The 18,985-nt window shown below is 41.8% G+C and overlaps 1 protein-coding gene across 3 annotated transcripts in view; it reads right to left on the bottom strand.

Moving 5' to 3' along the window:
- Positions 1-18,822, bottom strand: part of trak1a (trafficking protein, kinesin binding 1a) — a 37,118-nt gene extending 18,296 nt beyond the window's left edge. The window contains exons 1-2 of one of the 3 annotated variants that reach the window (XM_085366237.1): positions 18,618-18,822; positions 10,126-10,320 (exon numbers count right to left, since the gene is read on the bottom strand). Coding sequence is in view for 2 of the 3 variants with exons in the window: in XM_085366238.1 (XP_085222364.1) it covers positions 333-534 (202 nt within the window). In the remaining variant the exon portion in view is untranslated. Of the gene's footprint in view, positions 1-332; positions 1,002-10,125; positions 10,321-13,024; positions 13,175-18,617 lie in introns of those variants that run through there. The other 2 variants (XM_085366236.1, XM_085366238.1) reach the window with 2 other exon arrangements.
- Positions 18,823-18,985: the final 163 nt, after the last annotated feature.

Consider the following 18,985-nt stretch of genomic DNA (forward strand, 5'->3'; position numbering starts at 1 on the left):
TTCAAACTGCAGCCTGCTGGCTCTTCATATCAAAAACAACAGTCACAGCTGAGATGAAAAGCCAAGCCCATATTTGAACTTGTCAGCCCAGCAGTCAGGTGAACCGTGCTGTGTTGAAGCCAAACACACAAATAATCAACATCAGGGAGAGTACCCGCTGGATGAAACCACAGCCACAGGAGATATGATAGCCTACAGATGCCTACAGGAAGGTTAAATGGCGTCTGTTATTTTTATATAGTTCCAAATCGTATAAACAGGTGTCTTACTGCACTGAGTGATAAGGATTAACAAAAGTAACATCAAGAGATTTAGTCACATCTCACTGCTACCTTCACACAGAACTTGCTGCTCTTCATCCATTTCTTCATCCCCTTCGGACCTTCCATCACTGGGAAAACTGGTATATTCTTCCTCCTTCTCCTTTTCTTCTTCTTCCTGCTCTGTGCTGTCATGTTTTGGCAAACAAAAATATTCTTTATCCTCGTTCTGCAAATCCAGATTGTCCTCATCGCCATACAAGAAGAGTGCCATCCTCTCCCCTGATGCTTCAGCTAACCAGATACAACGCCATGGTTTCTACCTGTGTGTGTTTTAATCTCCTAGTCTGTGTGTGTGTATGTGTGAAAGTATGCAAACAATGCCTGACTGACTCTGAGTTTCTCCCTAAATGTCATGTGCCTCTCTGTGCACTCCATGGTACATGTCTGGTAAAGCCTGTGTGCGTGGACCTGCTTGTAATTGAATTTCTAAGCGTGTGTGTCATTTCTATGGCAGCTCAGTGAGACAACCAAACTCCTCCCCTTTTTCTCTGTGGCCAGTCAGTGAATGGCCTTCTCCACTCTGCCACAAACATCGGGTAAACTGGCACACTCCCTCAGGTCAACAATGTAACAAACAATTTAACAAAAAATAGGTTAAAACAGATTTAATCAAGCAGATGAGGGCATTGAAAATGCATAATATTTATGCCTTTAAGTCTCATCTGTGTTATCCATCCAGTGGTTTACTAATGTGCGGTCGCTGTGGTTCAGACCAACAACAACAGAGACAACCAAAAGAGAATTCTCCTTGAACAATTCCCAACAAACACCAGTCACTTTACAATCCCCCCCCCCCCCCCCCCCCCACCACCCACCACCCCACCCTTAAAATAACTTGGTACAGTCCTGCTCAGCTCTATGGTGACAATAGGGCAGGGCATAAAATAACACACAACCTGTTTCCAGGGCTGGGCCAGACACACAAACACACACCTTCACAGGTGAATGTTTTTGCATACTATAGTTAACGTGCAGACAGTGTTATCAAGAGAGTCAAGAGATAAGCAAGGGCACTTTGAGCTGAGCTGCTTAGAGATTTTCCATGAAGTCAATCAGAAGAAATACTGAAGAATAAACTCGTTTCATGAGACAGTGCATGAGACCTACTTGTACAGCCATACAAATTGACCCTACAAAACACAAGGCACTGTGAACCCTAATCTTGCATGAACTGCATTTACAAGGTGAGCTATAATAAAGCTACTTTGGGTTGTTCCCCTTTTCCCCAGGGGTCGCTACTGCGGGTAGCTTCTCATGTTTGATTTGGCAGATTTTATACACCAGATGCCCTTCCTGATGCAACCCCAAAGGCATCTGTGTCTCCTTCTGGCTTGTTAGCCCAGTGTGTGATGCAAAAGCAAAAATATTTCTTTTCATTGAATGGGGACATACAGGAAGTGGATGACTAAGACACAACGACAAAAGAGTTTGCAAAGAGTGGACAGGCAGAGTTTCAGTTTGGCATCAAATCTCATGCCTCAAGTTCCTGAGCAACAAGACAACCGCTGACATGAAACAAGCCGTTCAAAAACAAAACAAAAAAATTCCAGCAAAGCTTCACAACATTTCAAGAGTTTAATAAAGACCAATAAATAGTTTGATGGCTTAAATTAAACCACAAATTAACCAGTAAATTTGTGACATCAGCTTAATGGTAAATTTATAACCTTTATCGCAACATTTAAATAGTTGCGGTGGAAGAGGTGAGGTAAAAACATAAACATTTGAAAGAAGATATTACCATAAGACACCATAATATTCATTGCATGTTAACAAAAAAGATTAAATATATATATATATATATGATCTATGTCAGTGCCACATGTCTGAGCTGAGCTGTTGAGAGGGGCCAGTCTTCAAAAATGACACATGAAAGAAGCTCCGTCTTCTGCTCATTCATCCGCGATCAACTGTTATAATTATAGTAATTGGTCTAGAACACTGATGACAGCTCAATACTGTCCCACATGCCTGAGTAACTCCGCTCAATGTTCCTATGGATGCTTCACAGCAGGCAACAAAAGAGCTCTGGACAAACACCACTCAGTGTCTCCAGGCAGCGTTTACCTCCCCCATTGTTTTATGGTCGTGTTGACTCTTAATGCTCCAATAGTTCTCACACTTTAGCTCTCATGGAAACATAATATATTGTTTTGCAATAAGCTCTGAGTCTTTTATTCAAAAACCAAAAAACTTTTTGTTTTGGAAAATGTTGACTTTTGTTGTTAATCCACTTAAATGGTGCATCAAATGTACATTTTATATCAAATTAAGTTAAGAAAAACCCTCCCGAGAAATTGATAATCTTCAATAAGCAAACGTAAGACTTTCACACAAACTGAAATATGTAAGCTGAAAATTTTCAGCTTACATATTTCAGCTAGGGACCGTAGACAAGGTACATGGACGTAGCTACTGTGATATGAGAATGGGCGGGCTTGACCATTTCGTACCACGGATAATCCTCCTGTTTGAAACACCAACATTTACAAAATAGACTTAATTTTTTATTCAATATGACCAAAAATGACTGACTGAGCTCATGAACTCAGCAGGAAAGTTCATGAAGTCAAAACTGAGCACTGTTTTCACATAGACTTCTGTAGGACAAGACGTCTTTTTGCAACCACAGTAGGGCTGCCACGATTTGTCGACTAGTCACGATTACGTCGACGACTGATTTAATAGTCGACGCGTCGTTTGAAGCTTTGTAAGATCCCAAAAGACGCAGGAATAAGTAGCAGGATTTAAGAGTGTAATAACGGACTGAAACAGAAGATGGCAGCACTGCATGTACAAGGATGCCAGCTGCCGTTAAACCCCGAAGAAGAAGAAGAAGAAGCAGCTGTGTCCCAGAATTCATAGCGCGGCCCAGCTTAGTTTCCAACAATGGCGGCAGCTAGTTAGTTTTAATATTACTCTTGTTATTCTTTCTGGGTCACAAAATAAACGTTTAACATATTTTCAGCCGAGAATGTAGCTGTGTAAACCTCAAATATCGGCTCAGTTTATCAGGACACCACATATTTTCAAAAGCGCTACGACGTTTTCGGAGACGTCTGTTACCCACTAGCTCGATAGCGAGCCGGGGGCTAGGCTCACTAGCGCGGTGAGAACACCGGACTCCCGGCAAATTGTTTTCAAACCCACCGCCGTCTTTCGCTACTCAGGTTAAATACCGGTATATATGAGTCACTTAGATAAATTAAAAATGTTGTTGTTTGGCTTTTTTTTTTTTTTTTAGTATTTTATTTGTTCCTGAGTAAATCGGTTTGTCTGAGAATAAAGTTATAGTTTTTACACATCTGAATAAACTTCAAGCAGACAGCTGATTATCAGAAGTGTGAGATGCTGGAGAATATACTCCGTTGTCCTGTTATATTTTAGATAGCAAGGAGTTTATTAAACTTCACCGAAACAATCTGCAAATTTCATTAAAATTGAATAAACTATCATCTTGTCTTTATTTTTAGTTAGCACCTTAAAAGCTTAAAGCTGTAAGCTAATGATAGTTATATAAGAGCAGATGCTGCTGGTGCAATAAGCTGTAGTTTTACGTCCAGTGGATGATGATCTGATTAGTCGACTAATCGCATAAATAATCTGTGACTAGTCGACTATCAAAATAATCGTTTGTGGCAGCCCTAAACCACAGCTATCGCCACCTGGTGGCCTTGAGACATAATGCAGGTTTAAGGTACTTCCATATCCAGTCTTTAAGTCTGACGTCATTAGCCGTGTCCGGGTCCAAACTCCTCTTCAGGTCCCAAAGTCAAACAAACACTGCGGCATCACTGAGAGTTACAAACTGTCTGAATTCTTTCACCTTCAATAAAATGATCTGTGTGGCTACCAGGTGTAACAAATTTCCATCTAAAGATGATATACCAGGTTCTGACTGAGGGATTTGTGAAAAAATTAAAACGTAAAGCTCTGCTATCACTTCTGACATAAATGAAGACAGAAAACTAAACAGTAGTGACGTTTGTATGGTTACTGAAGTTGGGCTAGCTGGTATATAACGATGTGCTATGTGGTGGCTAGCTACACAGCTATGTTAGCGCGTTAGCATAATATAAACATACTGAAGCTGGAGGGTGAGCGCTAACTTTTTTCCACTCGATAAAAGTTAATGGAAGGTTCCCAATGATTAGGGACGAAGGTGTCTGCACGGCAGGATGCTGTAAACGGACCAAACTTCAGTCAGGAGAACAACTGAAATAATCTACCATCTACCGTACGAGGTTAGTCATTAATATACTGCTGCATGGGCTGGGCTGTAGTTACATCGTAAGGTTTTAAAAACTGAGCTTTAAAATAGTGGTAGAATAGTGGTAATAAAAATTGAGAGAGGCCGACAGTGATCACCACCTTTTTTTTTTTTTCCCTTTAGGGGCTTGTTCAGATTAAATAGGACAAGATACAAAAGCATTAAGAAACGTTGAAAACCCAACAACCTTAATAAACGCAGAGTAATTTGGACTCGGAAGCAGGGTTTATCACGTTATCACTTAAAGATTGGATTGGCTTCATCTTTTTCTGTCATCTGCGGCAGGCACACAGGCCCTCTGAAGTAGCTGACGTTCACAACATTGAATATCACTTTATGAACCTGCAATTTGTCAAAGCTCCAATTTGAATAACACTGAGGTATTAAACAAACATTGACGTTATAGTTTGCATTGTTTCTTTTTGTCTCTCCCCTCACACACACACAAAAAAATGGTATCCAATATCAAGTATTTTTCTGGGATTTGCTGTCGAGCTTGAAATTCAAATATTGTTAGAACCATCTCTTACATTCCCAATCGAAAAACAGGGCCCTTTTATTTAGCCCCAGCCCCAGTCTGAGCCCAGCTGTCCTGGTTGTCCTCTGTCCATGAAGCCATTTGTTTGAAGGCCTCTGGAAGTGCCAAAAAGTCGTTGTCAGGTTGATATCAACAAGACTGGCTTGGAGGAGCATGCAAATCATTGGGCTAAATATAAGCCAACCTACTTCCTCATCCCTCCCCAACATAAAACCAGCTGCGTATCTATTTCTGCCTCGACACTCCATGAAAAGCTTTATCAAAGAAGCCGTGTGTCCCTTCTCATCCAGCATTTAAACATTTTAACACAGTAAACCTACCGTCAGTGTCTACCAGGCAATATCAGTTCCTAAAAAAGACTGGAAATAAAAGCTATACCAGCTGGCCACATGTGAATAACATTTAAGCTGCGCAGCTCGAACTGGGAATCCATCTCAAACTGTTATGTAAGAATGCATAATATAGGACAATGAACTCATTTCTCCTCCAACATCCATATTAAGTGTGCAGTTTAATGATGTCAAAATACAAAAAGTGCACAAATATGTGCATGCGAACAACCAAAAGCAAAGCAATTACTATAGGTGAGAACTACACGTATAGCATGAAATCAGTTACATCCCACTTTAAATAAAGGGACCATAAGCAGGTGCATCATAATTAGGGAGCAAAAAGGACCAAGACGAGAGTAGAAAGACGGACATGTTTGTGAAGAAAGAGTAGGAGCTAAAAAGCACTAAAGGGTAACAAGCGAGCCACTACTGCACCCTGCTGATAGTGACACCTGTCACATGACCATGTGGATCAATCTGCAGATTCAATCTGGTATTTAATCATTTCAAGTCACACACTAAAGCTACTTTGAGACAATACCACAGGATGTTGTAACACACTGGAATTCAATACATAAAGGATCATTTTATAACGTTGCATTAGTTTAAGCTTGTTTTGTTTTTAGGTCTCCAACAGGGGCTGATATCAGCTAATATCAGCTCTTCATTAACGCTCCAGCAGCATTTTCTAATAAAACAAGTCAGCAACCTACAGTGAGGACACCGCTTGACTCCACAGCACCATCTGCACTGCTACATGTGCTACAGTGAGACCTCAATGTACAATAACGACCGAGTTGGCGCCGCTCTGCTGGACAAGCTACAGATAAAAGCTTTCATTTTTGTGCATATGAGCAGAAACATATACATGGATGCAAACTTAGCTAAGACAGGTCACAGATCGCAGCAAAGATCTAAACAGCACAGATCTAAACTCGAAACCTTATTTCTAAGCAATTACAGGTTTCTTCTAAAAAATCCTGCTCTTTGTTATGAAATTATCATTTACTGCAGTTATGTCATTGAGACTAGATTATTGTAATTTGTTACTTTGTCACCATCTCCACAACATAACCTTTATTCATTTTATCGCTATGTGCTAATGCCAGCTACCCGCTGCATCAGCAGGAGGGAGCTGGCGTTAGCACAACAAGATCTCTAGTTGTTGTCCAGAAACACAGGAACCACCATAAAGTCCAGTCACACCGCCAACACCTAACACCCACAACTACTACTTGGCTCTATATTAGGAGCCACTGACTCACCTTCCAAACACCACCTATTACAGCACCTACTGTTTATAATGCTGCTCCTCTCGGTCCTTTCCACAACACCTACCTTCATGGTTTTGCTGAGAATGCCAAGCCACAAGGTGACATTCACGTGATTTAAATAGGAAAGAAACTAGCATACATTCAAGCGGATCCCAAGAGTGAGTTACTTAAAAGACAGTAAATGTATATTCAGTGTGCACGACTTCCTCAAAGCACTTCAAATATGTGTGAAATTGAAGCCAAAGAATTCCCAGCTAACTTTCCAGGAAGTCCTCCATGCCTGTGCTTTGAATTGGTTTCTTTTTAGATAGATTGCAAACAATTTGACATGTTGACGTATGTAAAGTGCAGGAAACGGCTCTCTTTCTCCATTGTAGTTGCTCTTATCCCATTTTCAGTCTCAACTGTTCTGTACTAATAATGTCTTACTTGGATACAATCCCCACAACAGCCGTCTAAGTAACAGTCTTCCACTTGAAATCAGCTATCCAATAGAAGCTACTTACTTGCTACATAAAGAAATTAGCCTCTTTCCAACTCCAGGAAAGTGTCTGGCTTTTCAGCTTGTACATGTTAATCCACACTGAAGTGCTCTCTTACCATCAGTGCACTCTTCATAGTACCAGTCCAGCTCGTAGTAGTCTGCCTTAACAAACCTCTGGCCTCTGGTCTGGCCTCGTCTCTTCATCCTCACTGCTCTGACAGACAGATGTGCCAATGTCCCAGCATACTTAACTGTAGCATCCCAGTATGGTCAGAAACAAGCATCTGTCACTTTAACTGGTTTCCAGTAGAGTCTGGTGGTCAATAGGTCAGCATCTCAATTCTTCTTTCTCAGCATGCTTAGCAGATACCAGAATGGACACGGTTACTTTAGGTAAGAATCTGGTTCTCATGATCAGATTTCTTTTCTGTTCCACACTGAGTAACACCAGCCCGTTGCTGTGTTATGCTTAATTTAATGCACTGCTGGTGCCATTTTTGGATTTCATCAGTCAGAACCCATTATTTGCGTCATCAGCTGTCAGCTGGAAAAAACACCGAGTCACTTATTTGTATTTTAGTCCGTCAGGTAGTCTTTACCATTTTCAGCAAATTTTCCATCTTCTGCCAAATATGTCCCTCATCTTCCTTATTTTCTGTCGTCACATTTCCAGAGTCACTCCAAAACAAATCAGAGCAAATAATCAGGTCCATCCACTTATAGCTTCATGTCAGGCCACCTTCGGCTGCTGTCAGCTGTTACTCTGGCCATGTTCGCAAAATGACCTTTTCCTTCCCTTTTGTAACATTCTTTAGCTCAACACATGGACAACCGCATCTCCAGCAATGACTCAATAAACACAGAGATACAGAGAGCAAGGCAGCAGCAGCAGTCACGGGTTTTGCAGCAGAAATGATGAGAATGACGACACAGTGGGATGGGTGGGCTAAAAGGATGTCTGTAGCCAATGGGGGGGGGGGGGGGAATTTCACCAGCTTCTTCCCGCCCACCATTCACATGTCAGCATTTCGCCCTCCCTCCTCTCCTCTACTTTGTCCTTCTGCGTCGTTGTTATGGAAACAGCCTCAGACTCCAAAGCCTACGGCTGAGCAGCATGTAGATGCAGAGAAGGCAGTGTAGCGTTGGCAGGGGTGACGTGGCTAACTCAAAATGAATGAACCAAAATGGGGATTCTGGGATTTGTCATATAGGGAGTGATGAAGCGCATGCATGGGAGGCAGAAAGCACGTGAGAGGAACCAGTGAGAAGCACATTATGAAACTACAGCGTAAAGCAGCTACATGCTCACAGGATGGGCTAAGACAAGGCTAACAACATACTGTGAACCTGCTGCTTGCTAAAAACAGCCAGTGTTTCTTACAGTGTGAAAAAAAGCAACTGCTGCTAACTAAGTGACATGGATGGTTTTATGCTAATGTGCCAGTAGAGTCATATAACTGCTTACTCATGTAATGTAGTAAGGTTGCATAAGACCCCATTACAGGATCAGTTAGAGCTGCTTGCCAAGTGAGCCTGCACATTAATACATGTATTATCATTGCATTTATACGTATCTGTGCGCTGCTATTTGATTTCAGGTATGCAGTTGAATCAAAAGATAAAATAATAGGAAACAACGCAATCCCGAACATACAGCTATTCTAATTAAAACCTCAGTCTTTTTAAAAATGACATCTCCTACATGTTATCTGTTACTCTGTTGACAAAATATCCATCACCAGCTGAGGCTGTGAAACAAATTTACCAATCAGACAGTCTACAGTCTTTGTTACGTGTGCATTTTATGTCATCACAGCATGGATTTGCCTTCGATCGGTCAGCTGCCTCATGTCACAACCTCCTCACACTCATCCTTCTCAGGCACCAGATCGAATCAATGTTTACTCGGATGATGCAACAGCGTGTACTATATCCCCCTCCCCCACAGCGCTCCTGATTAAGATGCAAGTTGGGCTGGACTTTTCATTATATAAATGCTTAAAAATGGTAACACGTTGGCACTTTGTGATGGTCTGTACAATCAGACACTCAAGATCAGTTGAGCTTTACCATTAAAGATCTTAGCTCATGTATCACTCCTGCTTAGGGTGCCGATACAGAGCCATCTCCTTGAAGCAGATGGGGATAGCTAGTAAAAGTCCAAGTGGAGATACAGATGATGACAAATCACAGTGATGGTATTGACTGTACAGCAAAAAACTATTTTCATGATTTGTAATAATGGCTCTTCTGCCCCCTCGCTATCACCTGATAGGCTGGTTCTCTGTGATGAATGTCAATACTAAATTGAAGGTGCAGGCAATGGGGCACCGGGTGTATTTGCAGCTCTTGATTAAGCCTATTTATAAGATGCTTGGTTTATTTTTAGAACATGTTTTACCCTGAGTCACTATTCCAAGTAGACATGAGTTAGATATTAATAATTAATTGTGAAAAAAAAACAAAAACACTTTACACTCCCTTGGTTTGCCATGTGCAGTGTTTGCACATGTTATCACGAGCCTGTGCATGTTTGTTTAATTCAAATTGTGTGTATGTGGGTCTGTACGTGCTCTAGCTGGCACAGATTGCAATCAAAAGCCACAGTTTGATAAGGCAAGTGCTGACGATAGTATAAAAAAAAAAACAACCACACAACATGCGCACTGAGTGCACGAAAAAGTAAAACATTAACCAGAGTGAGATAGACAGCAGTTATTAATTTTGTTTTGGCAACCACGGTCACTTGGTTCACCCACACTAACGGAGACATCAATGGAGTCAACACCCTCTCTCATTTCCACAACATTAACGTTGCCATAACACTCAGATCTCTCATTGTCACTCTCCAACAACAGGACACGCGTGTTATTATATTTGGAAAACGCAGCATAACGAACTTACAGAAGTATTTGAGGGTCTCCTCAATCTGTTCAGTAGTCAGGTCAACGGCAGCGTCAGGGCCCAAGAGGGGAGTGTGCAGCCAATCATCTTGGTCATAACCGAAGATGGTGTCAGCCCTCAGCTTGTACACCGGCAGTTGTTCTTCCAATAAGCTGATAATCTCGAGCTCCGGCAAATCAGTATTGTTACACACATCTGCACAAGGAGAGAAGACAAAGTGAAGAATAACTGCTGCTTTCTTTGGAAATATTTACTTTCACATTTTCATCAAGTTAGTGGACACAGGAAACACCAGAACTTCTGAGTTATTCAATTTAGTAATCAGGACAATATATTTCATTTAGTACACTCATGCAGTCTTCTGAACCGGAGGGTGTATGAGGCCCTCTAGTGGCCCACTGAGGAACTGGTTAGGTTTTAATTGCAGGAAAAAGAAAACCAAAAAGGAGACCAGCTAAAAGTTGAGTTGGTATGGTAAATGGTAAATGGCCTGCATTTGTATAGCGCTTTTTCTAGTCCCTAAGGACCCCAAAGCGCTTCACACTACATTCAGTCATTCACCCATTCACACACACATTCACACACTGGCGATGGCAAGCTACATTGTAGCCACAGCTGCCCTGGGGCGCACTGACAGAGGCGAGGCTGCCGGACACTGGCGCCACCGGGCCCTCTGACCACCACCAGTAGGCAAACATGGGGTTAGTATCTTGCCCAAGGATATTTGGCATGCAGCCAGGAGGCAGCCTGGGATCGAACCACCGACCTTCTGATTAGTGGCTGACCTGCTCTGCCACCTGAGCTACAGTCTGTATGGCCTCTTTCTTTATCATTTTAATAATTACTGGGTGTTTTCAGCCCTTGTATCCCTAATTAACCGTAGCTTTGCGATTGTAAAGGCTTGAAATGAGCTAGATGTCAGACATTTCTAATCATTTTTATAAAATACTGGCTTGCCAAACAGTTTAAATTAAGTTTGAATCCAGTGTTGTGCCACATCCTTATCTAAGACAATAAATAATTTCTCTGCCATAATTAAACCCATTATTACCCCGAAAGAGATAAAGATGCCATGCATACCAAACAAGATAAAACAAAATCAGGTCTCCAGTCTCTCTGCAGCCAACTGATACGAGATTAACCTGCTCAGACATAATAAATAAACAGATGTAAGTAGGTGTCGACTAGCTGCAGGGCTTCCCTAGTAACCTGAGATCAACCGTCTTAATTTTTTCCTATATTTTCCTGTGAAAAATAAAAATAAAAGATGTGAAATGTATACATCTCTTACATAGTTATAGCCCAAATTGGGATTGCTCTCTGTATGGCCTCTTTCTTTATCATTTTAATAATTACTGGGTGTTTTCAGCCCTTGTATGACAGCTGCAGTGATTAGAGATAGTAAAGGGAGATGGATGGATGACATTACACGCCACAAAAGTTCCAGTCAGCTGGGATTTAAGAGGGGACTGAGCCCTAACCACCGAGCCACTCAGTTGTGCTCTCTTTTTTCCCCCTGCACAAAATCAACAGCAGCCTTCCTCTGTGAACCACTGATTCACAATTGTGCTCTGCTGTGCAAACTTAAATAACCTTACCTAAGCTTTCAGCTATGCAGCTCTCTGTTCACACATCACTTTAGTGTGCTATTAAAAGCGTCATCCATTTTTGGCTCTATTAGAGAACACATTCTCTCTGCTTACACACAAATCAAGTTTTTTCTTTTTCCCTCCTCCACAAATATAGAACAGAGAAGCTCTTGGACTGACAGAAGGAGACTAAACATGGGAATTAACATACAGTAAAAATAAAGTTCTTTGTTTCTTTGTTCTGTCTCTCTATCTGCCCGTCTGTCTGTCTGTCTCCCCAACAATGCGCTCTTACAGTTTTTCTAATGCAGACTGAATGACTGACTGTGCTGAAAAGGGGAACACACACACTCACAGCAGAGGCTGGGGAAACATTTAGCAAGCACAGCCAGAGAAATTTCAACACAGATGTAAGTGCTGAATACCCAGTTCCATCAGAACAAGTGACATTTCACAATTTTCTGGATTTTGCCACTTTGTGCTGCCTCTGGTTTGTGTAAAAGTTCTCTGAGTAAGATTATGATTGATTAGCGCATCTCTGGCAGATCATTTGGTTTTACGCAAAGTACAGCAGCAAATAAAATTATATTGACACTGAAGTTTTGTAACTGAAGTGTATTAAAAGCTTTCCTGCAGAGCACAATCTGACATTATAGGAGCATGAATTCAATATACCTAAATGTACTGCAATATTTGGATTCTGATATGAAACATGAACAGTAAACTGGGTGATGTTTAAGAATGGTAACACTGCAAATATCATCCAACAAGGTTTTGAGCTTTGTTTAAAGGCAAAAAGAAAGGCAGGATGAAATATGCGTGTGTGTGTCCCAGACATGACTTTCAAATCTTTAACTAGAGAGCATAGATCTGAAATGCAACATGGCTGCCTCCTGTTGACCAAAACAATGCACTTCTGCCCCCTGAGGTCAAGGCTTGAAAAGCCAGGGTTTTTTCCCCTTCTTCCTAAAACACACTCACTGACAGGCTTTTAGCCGTTTAAACCTGGAAATCTTATCTTTTACTATAAAACTGAACCCACATGACGACATGTGACACTTTTGATTTTTCACAGATTGAAAGAATTCAAACATAAAAACATTTCCTTTGCAAAGCCAGCTCTTTAACACCCCTTTCAATATACAAGGTTAAAAAGACAAGAAAGCAACAGTCCCCGACAAACAGATAACAAAAGGGATAGCCAGAAGATACGGCGAGCAAGCTGTCCAGATGTTAGTCAGACTGCTCATAACTATCACTAGAGATGAGCTGAAACTGCTAGAAAACCATTCTCCACACAGCGTACTCACTCATGGTGCCCGAGCACGACAACCACTGCCCCCCTCTTGCCCTCTAATTACATTTTCCAGCGATCCTGGAGAGGGCAAGGTCACAGGAAATAACACAGAAAGAGAGAGAGGTGCCGGGAGGGTGGGAAATGGGAAGAGCAGAGTACTAAAAGTTTTAGAGGACAGTACAGAGTGCAGGAGACCAAAAGAGAGGCGGAAAAAGAGGGAGGGAGGAGCGGCCGGAGCCAACCAAACTGGTCCCATCATGCTTGACATGCCAATGACGAGAGATCACATGGACTGCCCCACTCTCTCACTTTTCCACACTCTGGCAGCCAACAAACCCAGCTGGGCTCTGCACACAAGCTGAAAGCCACACACACACTACTTTCCCTATCCTGTATAAACCAACTGTGGCCACACCAGGTCTGATGCTGCTCAAGCTCCATTACTAAAACACTAATATCAAGAGATTGGGCCTTTCAAGATTTTAAAAGTGTGAGTGTGCTTCGAGGTGTGGTGAAAACACAGCCTGAGCCAAAAGATAATAAACTCAACATAAAGGAGATTTTGCTATATTAGAGAGCAAGTGTTAAACTACCACAAAAACAGACCAGCGGAAAAGGTTTCTCCTCGTTACAGCAGTAATCACAGTGTGTGCGCGACAGGAGCAAAGCTCCAGCAGAAAACCTGCCAAAACACCACTCAAGATTTTTCCCTGTAATCCCACAGATCCCAGCTTTTGGCACCAAACAAAGCTCGATATGATTACATGTTATCCTAAGCTGATGCGTAATAGTCTTGGAAGCAGACTAATAGCTGCACTAATCAGTTTAGAATCACTAGTTACCAAACTTCACGGTAATGTGAGCGATTAGGGTGGTGCACAAAGTAACCGATCTTTGAGATGTTTCATTTTAGAAATGAGGTAATTTCAAGTAAAAGGAAGTACAGAAGTTGGTGGGTGGTTTGATGCAAACTATAATCCACTAACACTTAGAAAATTGCCTCCATTTAAGTTGTAGTGCTGCTCTGTGGAGTTGCAGCAGAGTGTTATCCAGATTTAGATTGCAGCACAAGCAGCTGCTGGTCACAGAGGGTGCACTCGTGAAATAAAGCGCAGTAGTACGTCAGTGTTATCAAATGTCACCGGCAGCTCACACATCTACACGTGGGTGGCGAACCAGGGTTTTCAAATGTCACTAACCCTGTGAATCTGCGCCTAGTGTGTTTGCTAAGGTGTTATTTTCTTTGTAAATAAAAAGTTTATTACTAATAAAATAAAATCCCTCAAGTCCTACCTGACAGGTTGAAAGTAAACATCTTGAATGACAAACGTAACATGGGATTGGCTGTTGGATTTCCCAATAAATCATTACAATTTCCATCAAAGAAGGATTTAACTGTGGATTATAAATCACAAATATTTGGTCAAGTGACTCCCACTCTTCCAGGACAAAAACCATGCAAAATTCCACACAGCAATGCTTCTCGTTTGGTTTGTGCAGTTAGTACAAAGAGATTTTTTTTTCATGTGCATATATTTTCTGTGGTTGCCTACTATACTTCTGATAACCTGAATCACAGAGCAAAACCAACTTCCTTTGTGTAGAGCTCAATCGTGCCTACTGGTCAAGGGATGTTTGCACGAGATCTGTGGTTCTGCTGTGGGGTCTGGCACCGGATCATTTGAGTCCTGTGGGATGAAAGATAGTGGTCTCTATCGAAGGGGCTTGTTCCGGGGCAAGCTGAAGATGCTGCATCAGATTGGGATCAGCGCTTTGGTGTCTTGGTTTCTGAAGCTGTTTGTGAACTCTCCAGCTGGTGGAGGAAGCAGCTGTCGGGGAGTGCCGGTGATGTGTGTCTAAGTAACATCCACGAATGTTGAAGTTACACCAATCTGTTCTTAGTAATAGTGCGCTTAAAAGTAAGAATCCACATAATACAAATCTGTTTACTTGGATACAAATGTGAGCTGGCGATTTTGATTAGTTGGTCATCCTGTGGAATGACACGGCAACGCTGCATCACACCGCAAGCGACATGGCAACCAGAGACCACAGAGAGTCAATCCCGTTCGGTGACTTCAAGCGACTATGGGCAAAATATTCGCTGACGAGACAAAGTAGCTGTGACTGGAGATATTTTTTCAACTTATATATCTATACAAATACAGATGCAGGCAACAGGAGTCTGGAACGTTCACAAGTGACCAGCCGTTGGCTACAAAGCGATGCACGACGAGCCAATCGTTTCCAGTGTGGACGCAGCTTAAAGGACAGCTTTAACAGACAAGAAATGGAGGGCAAAGGAATACTTTTCTTTAGACATTAAAATACATAAAATATGTAAACGCTTAACCCTAACCCTTAATATCATCAGCCAGAATAGTAAAGAGGCATCAGCTTCACAGAACATCAGATACAGTATGTAAATATCTGAAATCACTTATTTGTGTTCCATTTGTTTCCAGATGAGATCATCTGTCTACATCTGGCACAAACTCAGTGCATATTTTATAAATGTTAAATTCAGATTCAACTCAATGTTAAATATTTTTCAAGTCCACAGAATTGATAAAATCCAAACGAATGAGGTTCAGTTTGTTCTGTAAAGTGTGCAGTCAGCCAGTTGTTCTTGCTGGATTATTCATAGTTTTTTATGTACAAAAACATTGTAGCCATAGCAACCCTCAGTTTATGTGTATAGCAGCCCCTCCCCCCCTGTCAAAATTTTCCACTCCATGATTACACTCCCTCAAACAGTGACTGCACTGGTCAGACTGACTAGCTCACAGAGGCTAATCTCCACACACAGTGTTTTGAGTGCTTTACTGAGGCTCTGGTGGGTCAGCACAGGTCCAAACTCGTCTTTGTGAAAACACAAGAAGAACCCTGCACTCCTTTGAGAAAAAACAAAAATAGCAGCACAGTGGATGTTTCTGCGTGCTGTGACTGGATGAGAGCCAGGGGACCATACCCATCAGATCAGATTCAAACTCCGTTTTTCCACTTGCCATAACTTTGCCAGCCGCTTACCAAAGTTATCCGTCCTCTGCCACTTTTCTATGTGTCTGTTTGCTCCCAATCGTCCTCTCCACATCAGACATCCCATAATTTCACTGTTACTCAACTCTTTACATCATCGGAGGCTGGTAACCACGTCGAATTCATCTCACACCCAGAAACTGCCGCATGGCAATGAGCTGCTCTATTCAGCTCATTGTGTTCATTCATTCGCCCGTACCCACTCCCACACCAGCTCTCTCTTTCTGTGAGAGACTCAAAGAGAGAGTTGGAGAAGCAGAATGACAGACGGAAGGCTGAGAGAGGGAAACATGAGGACACAAACAAAACAACTGCAAATTTGAACACAAACCAGCAGGTGGCAGCACTGTCCTGAACACCTCAGCCAACTTTAAAACTGGGCTGCTGTAGATCCTACCACAGCTTTGATTTTGTAAATACAAGTGACCTGTTAAAGAATGAGCCTGTCAGCCTGAAATCAAGAACTGGGTTTCACGTATATGTTAAAGAAAAAGAAAAAAGAAAAAGAAAAACACCATCCTTTGATTCAAACAGCATGCATTAATTATGCATTAAAGCCAACAGTTAAAGGAAAATTAAGTTAAGTTAATAAAGAGCAATAATATTATAGATTTATAGGGCTGTTTAGGGTATAACAGACTACCTACAAAAGTCGGACACTGACTTTTAGCGAATAAGCTGTCATATGAATGTACACAGCACTGTGGGGTTTCAGTCTTCTAAAAGTCCGTACCAGAGAATCACCGATAGAGGAATGGGTGATTTAAACATCTGATATATCGGCAGATATTTTCTACTTTAGACACACAAAGCATAAACATAATCCTTCACTTTTATTATGTGAAGTAATTTATTAGTCCTCACTAAGATCGCATTACAGTGCAGTTTAAAATTAATCTTTCTTTAATTATACAAGTCAGGGATTACTCGTTTACGCTTACGAGCTGCCAGCAGGGAAGTGATAGAGTGCCCTACATAACACTCATGACATGGTTAAAGGGCGTTTCTCCCATCTCTCTCTCTTTTTTTAATTTATAGGTGATTGTAAATGCTGATACTGATATATCAATAAATGGCTGCTATTGACCCCCATTGACATCGGTCGGGCTCTAACAGTAAATATAACACTTTTCAGACATGCAGTTCTTTCCATTAATTCTTCTTTAAGCACTTCGGCCTGTTTTCCATGAAAGTTTAGATTTCGCAACATTTATGTTTCACTTTCAAAATGATTGCATGTTTTTCATGGGATTTGCTCAGCTCTCTTAAAAACATGATTGTTGGGCAGAATACACTAAACACCAGTATCGTCAAATTCATAACAATTCACAACTTTCCATTCGGTTCATTCAGTTTGTAGTGGATCTCTAAAGGAACAAAAACTATCATCCCTGCTGTAGACCAAGAATGGCCCTGTTCTCTAGAATGGATAATATGAATCGCCATTTATATTGGGTGGGTGTTAATTTACTTTGGTGGCCTGCCCAAGTAAATTCTATATATGGGGAAACCCTACACTGCACCAGCTACAGTACATGTGTGTACCTGGTCACCAATAAGCCATAAGCGCAAACCTTTGATTTGGTCATGCTGAACGAGCAGAGGTGCTCTGTCTGGTGAGCTGGCAGTCGATTTGACTCTAAAAGTGTAACTAAATCTAAATATGAGTATGACTTTCCTACATGACCTTTTTGGTAACATAAAAATAAGCGAGACCTTGCTGTTCAAAATAATACAAGGAACTGAGATCATGCCCAAGGGTGGAAAAAGAATGTCTTTGGGAGGGTCTTTTCCTGTTGCTCCTGTGAGTATGAACGTTACACACTATTGTGCTGTATAAGTGCTTGGCATCATTTATGAAGTGCTGAAGTAGCTTTTTAGCCAGGTTCTACTTAGCTCCCTCTCCCTCCCTAATGATCCGCAGAATCCCAACCTTCTTTAATCTAGACTTCTGCATGATTAGCATAGCAAAAAGAAGGAAAGAAAAATAATCAATACTCATTAATTTTGTATGTAATACCAACTCAATTAAAAGTGTCTGGTGGGTGTTCTTCCCAGACTGTAAAGAGAAAGGAGAAGGGCCAGTGCACAGCAACATTTTGGACACTAGTGTCATCCTGCTCTATTGAGGAAACAGTCCACTGAGAGCTCTTCTCTCTTTCACATACTGGCTCACACACAGCTGAAGTCCCCTGGAGCTGCTTCACTGACAGGATGTTACATTAGAGAAGGGTCACAGAAAAGGGACAGTTTCTCACAGCTCCAAAGGCCTCACTCTCATCCAAACCACCTCCATCAGCCTGCAGTCTTCCTAACACCTTACTCCAAAACCATTAGAGACTGGGGGCTGGCATTACTGTAAACTTTTAATTGGGTTAAATTGTGCTGTACTGTGTAACTTCTATAATACATTAATGCAGCCAAATGGACTTGTAAAGGACCAAAGGAGATCATTTCTGACAGATGAATTATACACATGTCTGCACACAGTGCTGATACAACAGCGCCAAATGGGTTCCAGTAAGTTTTGTCTGCCAACAGTTATAACATATGCATGCAGCAATTACCAGTAATGGTCTCAGCATCTGTGTAGGTGGCCGTGAACTTCTGAAGTGCAGCCTCACTGACATACTCCTCCTCTTCCTCCTCCTCACGGGCCAATCGGCGCGCTTGGCTACGGAGCTGGGATGCGTGTATGTGTTCGGAAGGCTGTTTAGGGGGCGGGGAGCAGGAACAGGTGGGGGGAGTCTGAGCCCTCGGGTCCAGCTTGGCGCTGAGTGATTACCGATTAAAAACAGGACCGGCCATGGACCAAACTTGGACCCGCCGAAGCAGAAACTGAATTAGAAGTGTCCTGAGCGCATTTATTTGACAGGGGAGGACGGAAATGGTCAGGTTGTCTCACCAGCAAGGCACAGACGGGGCAGCTGCGAAA

This window comes from Diplotaxodon limnothrissa, linkage group LG11 (genome assembly GCF_057381915.1).
Source record: "Diplotaxodon limnothrissa isolate DT_005_m linkage group LG11, D_limnothrissa_male_GT1.1, whole genome shotgun sequence".
NCBI classification, from domain to species: Eukaryota; Metazoa; Chordata; class Actinopteri; order Cichliformes; family Cichlidae; genus Diplotaxodon; species Diplotaxodon limnothrissa.